This window comes from Staurois parvus, unplaced genomic scaffold (assembly GCF_062004578.1).
Source record: "Staurois parvus isolate SC_StPar_1 unplaced genomic scaffold, SC_StPar_1.0 ptg001489l, whole genome shotgun sequence".
Lineage (NCBI taxonomy): Eukaryota > Metazoa > Chordata > Amphibia > Anura > Ranidae > Staurois > Staurois parvus.
In genome coordinates this window covers 1,164,961-1,173,815 of record NW_028319285.1, presented here as the reverse complement: position 1 = coordinate 1,173,815, position 8,855 = coordinate 1,164,961, and the positions used below count along the sequence as shown (strand labels likewise).

The window sequence follows — 8,855 nt, the reverse complement described above, 5'->3', positions numbered from 1 at the left end:
TCAATGGGACGCAATTTTTCAATAGGGTTAATTTTTGCATTGAAGTCAATAAGGGGCATTTTTGCATTGAGGTCAATAGGGGGCGTTTTTGCATTGAAGTCAATGGGATGCGATTTTGCTTTGAAGTCAATGAGAACCAATTTTGCATTGCGGTCAATAGGGAGCGTTTTTTGCATTGAAGTCACTGGGATGCGATAAGTGAATGGGGGGGGGGGGTTTAGAAACTCTGTCAGTTTTTATTGCTGTCTGTGACCCCGTTAGGTAGATTCACCTTCTCTATTCTGTTTATCATCATCAAGAAAATGAAAGATATTATGGGTTGTCCCCAGAGCCTTAGTAGAGGGGAAATCTTCCAATGAGGACACTAGTTCTGGTGACCTGGGGGGGCAGCAATGGATTTCATTTTCAGGGATTTTCTTTCATTTCCTGTTTGGCTATTAGACAGGAAGTGAAGGGAAATCTCCCCAATGGGGCACAGATGGCAAAATAAACCAGAGAGGGGTTATAACCGTCCCTTACTCTTTCATAAAAGAAAAAACAATTGCCTGCAGTTCTACTTTAGCAAACCAATCAATTCATTCAAATATTATCAAATCAGACAGGCTCTGTATAGTTGATGGTCAGATTGTACAATGTGTGGCCAACCTAAGGGTGGCCATGCATTCTATAATCTGATTGTACAATCTATGCACGACAGTGGTTGTAAACCCCCATATATACCCAGTAAAGTGACTGTCCTCAGGTGATACACAGAGATGAAACAAATCCTCCTACATAAGTTGTACCTGTTTATCATTAGCCATCTATCCCCTACATGCATTCAAAATGCAGAATTTACACAGGATCTCTCAACTCTGAAAAAAGGGGGCGGACAGCTGAAATTACACACTGCCGAGCTCAGTGAGGAGAGCTCTGAGAGCTGATTGGACGGAAGAGACACCCCCCTCCACACAGTACACAGGAACAGAGCTGAGGCTGTCAACCTGCTGGAGCTCGTCCCCTGTCACCATTTTTCTCTTGGTGTCAGGAAAACTTTTCAAAAGTGACCCATGCTGATAGCAAAGGAAGGAGGCAACAGTCAGAAATGACACTTATAGGTTCACACCTATGCGTTTTCCACAGCGTTTTGCAGAAACGCACAGCAGTCCATTTAACATGATTTCCTGTGGGGCAGATTCATACGTCTGCGTTTTCACCCGACGTGTTCTTTGGAGAGGGTCAGGGACATTTTTAAATGCAGGGGAGACCAGATATAGTGAATGCAGGGTCCAGGAGACCAGATATAGTGAATGCAGGGTCCGGGGAGAGCAGATATAGTGAATGCGGGGTCCGGGGAGAGCGGATATAGTGAATGCAGGGTCCGGGGAGACCAGATATAGTGAATGCAGGGACCGGGGAGACGGGATATAGTGAATGCAGGGTCTGGGGAGACCGGATATAGTGAATGCAGGGTCCAGGGAGACCAGATATAGTGAATGCAGGGACCGGGGAGACGGGATATAGTGAATGCAGGGTCCAGGGAGAGCGGATATAGTGAATGCAGGGTCCGGGGAGACCAGATATAGTGAATGCAGGGTCCGGGGAGACCAGATATAGTGAATGCAGGGTCCGGGGAGACCAGATATAGTGAATGCAGGGTCTGGGGAGACCGGATATAGTGAATGCAGGGTCCGGGGAGAGTGGATATAGTGAATGCAGGGTCAGGGGAGACCGGATATAGTGAATGCAGGGTCCGGGGAGACCGGATATAGTGAATGCAGGGTCCGGGGAGACCGGATATAGTGAATGCAGGGTCCGGGGAGACCAGATATAGTGAATGCAGGGACCGGGGAGACGGGATATAGTGAATGCAGGGTCCGGGGAGAGCGGATATAGTGAATGCAGGGTCCGGGAGACCAGATATAGTGAATGCAGGGTCCGGGGAGACCAGATATAGTCAATGCAGGGTCCGGGGAGACCGGATATAGTCAATGCAGGGTCCGGGGAGAGCGGATATAGTGAGTGCAGGGTCCGGGGAGACCGGATATAGTGAATTCAGGCTCCGGGGGAGCGGATATAGTGAATGCAGGCTCCGGGGGAGCGGATATAGTGAATGCAGGGTCCGGGGAGACCAGATATAGTGAATGCAGGGTCCGGGGAGACCAGATATAGTGAATGCAGGGTCCGGGGAGAGCGGATATAGTGAATGCAGGGTCCCAGGAGAGCGGATATAGTGAATGCAGGGTCCGGGGAGACCAGATATAGTGAATGCAGGGTCCTGGGAGACCAGATATAGTGAATGCAGGGTCCGGGGAGAGCAGATATAGTGAATGCAGGGTCCGGGGAGACCGGATATAGTGAATGCAGGGTCCGGGGAGGCCAGATATAGTGAATGCAGGGTCCGGGGAGACCAGATATAGTGATTTCAGGGTCCGGGGAGACCAGATATAGTGAATGCAGGGTCCAGGGAGACCAGATATAGTGAATGCAGGGTCGCAGGAGACCAGGTATAGTGAATGCAGGGTCCGGGGAGACCGGATATAGTGAATGCAGAGTCCGGGGTTTAGTAACACTTTAACACTGGCTATAGACTCTACAATCAGATTGTACAATCTCCTTTAGGGCTAGTTCACACTAGATGCAGTTCAGTGCGCTTTTTTTCTGCATCAAAAATGCATGCACAGTATTTTCTATGTATTCCAATGGCCCTAGTTCACACCAGTGCAGTCAGTTCCAGCCAGTTTCTGGTGCAGAGAAAAAAAGTACAACATGCAGCATTTTTTCTGCACTGTACTGGAACATAACAGACTGCACCGGTGTGTGGTGTGAACGGTAAGCAAAAACGTATCCGGAATGCATCCAGAGTGGGTTCTTGCTGTGTGAACCGGCCCTTAGTCCTCATGCACGCTGACGTTTAACTACCTACCCTAGCAGCCAGCAGCGTTTTGGGCAAAAAAAAAACGCTTGACGCTTGTAAAAGTGTGTATCGTGTTTACGCACATTTACCTGCGTCAAGTGTTTGGGTGTTAATTTCATTGGCCAGAATAAATCATTTCAAATGAAATAAATGAACGCTCAAACACTAAACGCGCCTAGCGTTTCGGCACGCCTTGGTGCGCTTTTAGGCGTTTTGCATTTTTATAGCTAAACATCCTCTGCACAGGCAGTCCATTTTTTTTTTTTATGCCTCCCAACTCCTCCAACAATTTATGTGTTAATGGACCCCCCATAGACTGACATGGAGGGGAGTTTAGAGGCAGTAAAAAAAAACAAAAAACGCCGGAAGCCCCTGGAAGCAGCTGCAAAAAACGTCCCGTGCCTATGAGGCCAAGACGATGTAATATGAGGATGTGCCTAAACAATCCATCAGGTTTGATACCTTCCACTACATAGCTGATAGTACAGCTAAGGCCAGGTTTACACCTATGCAGTTTGCGCTCGATCCGTTTTTACATTGCTTTTTGCGCATGCGTTTTTGTTGCGTTTTTCCCCAACTTGTTGCTGAGCAGATTAAAACACAAAACGCATCAAAAACGCAAGACATGCATTTCCGCAGCATCTCCATTGAAGTTTATCGAACCAAAAAAGGCAACGTTTTGCGTCAAAAAAAGTCCCTGACCCTTTAAAAAAAAAAAAAAAAACGCACCAGGTGAAAATGCGGAGATGTGAACGTGTCCCTTAGGAAATCATTTTAAACGTACTGCTGTGCGTGTCTGCAAAACACAATGAAAAACGCCTAGATGAAAGCAGATTGTACAATCAGATTGTATAGTGTACAGCCAACCGTCTCGTTTTCATTCCTGCCGTCTCCATCGCTTCCACCAGCCGGGAATGACGTCCCGTGCACATGAGGCCAAGACGATGTAATACGAGGACGTGCCTAAGCAATCCATCGGGTTTGACACCTTCCACTACATAGCAGATAGTAGATCTAAGGCCAGGTTTACACCTATGCAGTTTGCGTTTGATCCGTTTTTACGGTGCTTTTTGCGCATGCGTTTTTTATGCGTTTTTTTCCCCCCAACTTGTTGCTGAGCAGATTAAAACACAAAACGCATCAAAAACGCAATACATGCATTTCCGCAGCGTCTCCATTGAAGTTTATCGAACCAAAGAAGGCAACGTTTTGCATCAAAAAAAGTCCCTGACCCTTTATATAAAAAAAAAACGCACTAGGTGAAAGTGCGAAGATGTGAACGTGTCCCGTCGGAAATCCTTTTAAACAGACTGCTGTGCAGAAACGCAGGGTCCGGGGAGACCGGATATAGTGAATGCAGGGTCTGGGGAGAGCGGATATAGTGAATGCAGGGTCCTGGGAGACTAGATATAGTGAATGCAGGGTCCGGGGAGAGCGGATATAGTGAATGTAGGGTCCGGGGAGAGCGGATATAGTGAATACAGGGTCCGGGGAGAGCGGATATAGTGAATGCGGGGTCCGGGAGACCAGATATAGTGAATGCGGGGTCTGGGGAGACCAGATATAGTGAATGCGGGGTCCGGGGAGACCGGATATAGTGAATGCAGGGTCCGGGGAGAGCGGATATAGTGAATGCAGGGTCCGGGGAGAGCGGATATAGTGAATGCAGGGTCCGGGGAGAGCGGATATAGTGAATGCAGGGTCCGGGGAGAGCAGATATAGTGAATGCAGGGTCCGGGGAGAGCGGATATAGTGAATGCAGGGTCCGGGGAGAGCGGATATAGTGAATGCGGGGTCCGGGGAGACCGGATATAGTGAATGCGGGGTCCGGGGAGACCGGATATAGTGAATGCGGGGTCCGGGGAGAGCGGATATAGTGAATGCGGGGTCCTGGGAGAGCAGATATAGTGAATGCAGGGTCCGGGGAGACCGGATACAGTGAATGAGGGGTCCGGGGAGACCGGATATAGTGAATGCGGGGTCCGGGGAGAGCAGATATAGTGAATGCGGGGTCCTGGGAGAGCAGATATAGTGAATGCGGGGTCCGGGGAGAGCGGATATAGTGATTGTGGGGTCCGGGGAGAGTGGATATAGAGAATGCGGGGTCCGGGGAGACCAGATATAGTGAATGCAGGGTCCGGGGAGACCGGATATAGTGAATGCAGGGTCTGGGGAGACCAGATATAGTGAATGCAGGGTCTGGGGAGGCCAGATATAGTGAATGCAGGGTCCGGGGAGACCAGATATAGTGAATGCAGGGTCTGGGTAGACCAGATATAGTGAATGCAGGGTCGCAGGAGACCAGATATAGTGAATACAGGGTTCGGGGAGACCAGATATAGTGAATGCGGGGTCCGGGGAGACCGGATATAGTGAATGCGGGGTCCAGGGAGACCGGATATAGTGAATGCAGGGTCCAGGGAGACCAGATATAGTGAATGCAGGGTCCGGGGAGAGCGGATATAGTGAATGCGGGGTCCGGGGAGACCAGATATAGTGAATGCAGGGTTTGGGGAGACCAGATATAGTGAATGCGGGGTCCGGGGAGACCGGATATAGTGAATGCAGGGTCCGGGGAGAGCGGATATAGTGAATGCGGGGTCCGGGGAGACCAGATATAGTGAATATACCCAAACGCAACGGAAAACGCCTAGACGAAAGGAGATTGTACAATCAGATTGCATAGTGTACAGCCAACCTTCTCGTTTTTATTCCTGCCTTTCATTGCTTCCACCAGCTGGGAATGACAGCAATTGCAGATGCCACAAAATTTCAAGTCAGTTGGTGTTGCGACTGGCACAGCCGATCGATTCTGCAAACCACCGCATTTTTGTCTTCCTTACAGAATAAACTTTTCGACCTCAAATTTGTTAGCGTCGCGGCGGGTCAATTGGCCATCCTACGTGACGGCGCGCTTTTTTTGACTTAACCGCTTGCAAAAAAAAAAGTCGCCCTAGCCTTCCGATCTCATCTATAAAAAAAAAAAAAGACAGGAAATCAATGGATGTGTGTGGAGGAAATCTTCCTGCTGCTCGGGGAGAGGGGCTGAGCTGCCTGTCAGTTGATGCTGCAGTCATCCACCAGAGCTGTGTCCTTGGCAGAGGCACAGAGTGACCTTGGATGTATATGGGGTGGGTGGGTGGAGGGGGGATTCCTCAATGTGCTCCACTCTGATCAGGGGGACAATGAAGGACACGTGCACTGATTGCCGCACACACACACTGCACTGATTGCGGAGGCTGGGAGATGCGATCAGTCACATAGCACAAGCCAGGCACGTCTCAGTGTATCTGCATAGCCTGCCTGGGTGACACCGATGCAGCAGCGGTACTAGCACCCCGGGGCACTTGCAGCGAGCCTGTCACTCATCTGGAACACCAAGCCTGCAGAGTGGAGTACATCATTGCAAGCAGGCTGGTGTAAGAGGTGGGGGGGGGAGAGGAGAAGCCACCCATAAAAAGGTCTGCCAGGGATCTGCATGTATCCCACCCCTCCAGAGGGGAAGAGCAGCCTGCTTTTGCATGTTGCCCACGTCCTGGGCTCTTGGAAACTTTACCCTGGGCTCCCCGGAGGAGGAGGCTGCACAATGGGGCACCTTGTCCTGGGCAAGGGGCTCGTCATGTTTCCACTGTGATCAACAAGGACGCCTTCCCTGCTGCAGCCCTGCCATAAATACACAGGGGGCCAGTGCAGTACCACCGACCCCCCCAGCCCTATCCGTCCTTCTCCATGGGGTACGCAGACCCCTCTTCTGGCAGGGACCTGCTGGGCAACAGAACTTTGTTCTTCATCTTCATCTGCGCCTTCGCCCTGGTGACCTTGCTGCAACAGATCCTGTATGGCAGGAACTACATCAAGAGGTGAGCGACTTGAAGGGGGGGGAAGGTGGGCATGCATGGACCCTGCTAGGGCAAGAGTTGACCCTTTCCTTGTGCTGGTTGGCATGCATTGACCTTCGTCTTTCCCTGGAGGACCAGTGCCACCGGTAAAGGTCCTGGGTAGCAAGGTAACCCATCACTTCCCCAACCCAATACTGCTCTAATAGCTGTGTAAGAGGTTTACTTGTATTCGTACTGATTGTTATTAATATTATTATTATTATAAGTTACATTAACCACCTTCCATTCCTGAAGGCCAGTGCCACCAGCTCTTAGGCAGCAAGATAATATTACCCTCATCACTACCTTGTACAAGGGGTTTAAATATTTATTTGTACTCATATGGATCTTTTTTATTATTATTATTATTATTATTATTATTATCATTATAAGTTACATTAACCACCTTCCATCCCTGAAGGCCAGTGCCACCAGCATAGTTCTTAGGCAGCAAGATAATATTACCCTCATCACTACCTTGTACAAGGGGTTTAATTATTTATTTGTACTCATATGGATCATTATTATTATTGTTGTTATTAATATTATTATTATGTGTTACATTAACCACCTTCTTTCCCTGGAGGACCAGTGCCACCGGTAAAGGTCCTGGGTAGCAAGGTAACCCATCACTTCCCCAACCCAATACTGCTCTAATAGCTGTGTAAGAGGTTTACTTGTATTCGTACTGATTGTTATTAATATTATTATTATTATAAGTTACATTAACCACCTTCCATTCCTGAAGGCCAGTGCCACCAGCTCTTAGGCAGCAAGATAATATTACCCTCATCACTACCTTGTACAAGGGGTTTAAATATTTATTTGTACTCATATGGATCTTTTTTATTATTATTATTATTATTATTATTATTATCATTATAAGTTACATTAACCACCTTCCATCCCTGAAGGCCAGTGCCACCAGCATAGTTCTTAGGCAGCAAGATAATATTACCCTCATCACTACCTTGTACAAGGGGTTTAATTATTTATTTGTACTCATATGGATCATTATTATTATTGTTGTTATTAATATTATTATTATGTGTTACATTAACCACCTTCTTTCCCTGGAGGACCAGTTCAACTAGTAAAGGTCTTGGGCAGCAAGGTAACCCATCACTTCCCCAACCCAATACTGCTCTAATAGGTGTGTAAGAGGTTTACTTGTATTCGTACTGATTGTTGTTGTTATTATTATTATTATAAGTTACATTAACCACCTTCCATCCCTGAAGGCCAGTGCCACCAGCATAGGTCTTAGGCAGCAAGATAATATTACCCTCGTCCCTACCTTGTACAAGGGGTTTAAATATGTATTTGTACTCATATGGATCATTATTATTTATTATTATTATTATTAATAATAATAATAATATTATTGTTATTATAGTTATGTGTTACAATAACCAACTTCTTTCCCTGGAGGACCAGTTCCACCAGTAAAGGTCTTGGGCAGCAAGGTAACCCATCACTTCCCCAGCCCAATACTACTCTAATAGCTGTGTAAGAGGTTTACTTGTATTTGTAGTAATTGTTGTTGTTGTTATTATAATTATTATTATTAGTATAAGTTACATTAACCACCTTCCGTCTCTGAAGGCCAGTGCCACCAGCATAGCCTTGGGCAGCAAGATAATATTACCCTCATCACTACCTTGTACAAGGGGTTTAAATATTTATTTGTACTCATATGAATCATTATTATTGTTATTATTATTATAATTATGTGTTACATTAACCACCTTCTTTCCCTGGAGGACCAGTGCCACCAGTAAAGGTCTTGGGCAGCAAGGTAACCCGTTACTTCCCCAGCCCAATACTACTCTAATAGGTGTGTAAGAGGTTTACTTGTACTCGTACTGATTGTTATTATTATTATTATTATTATTATAAGTTACATTAATCACCTTCCATCCCTGAAGGCCAGTGCCACCAGCATAGGTCTTGGGCAGCAAGATAATATTACCCTCATCACTACCCCTCTATTATTGTACAAGGGGTTTCAATATTTATTTGTACTCATATGGATCCTTACTATTATTTTTATTATTATAATTATGTGTTACATTAATCAC

The 8,855-nt window shown here is 46.9% G+C and overlaps 1 protein-coding gene across 2 annotated transcripts in view; it reads left to right on the top strand.

Annotated features, from left to right (window-relative positions):
• Positions 1-6,058: 6,058 nt before the first annotated feature.
• The window catches only part of ST8SIA5 (ST8 alpha-N-acetyl-neuraminide alpha-2,8-sialyltransferase 5), a 120,067-nt gene continuing 117,270 nt past the window's right edge, over positions 6,059-8,855 (top strand). For both annotated transcript variants that reach the window (XM_089662529.1, XM_089662528.1), the window contains exon 1: positions 6,059-6,756. In XM_089662529.1, the coding sequence (XP_089518655.1) occupies positions 6,626-6,756 (131 nt within the window). In that variant the 5' untranslated portion in view covers positions 6,059-6,625. The remainder of the gene's footprint in view (positions 6,757-8,855) is intronic.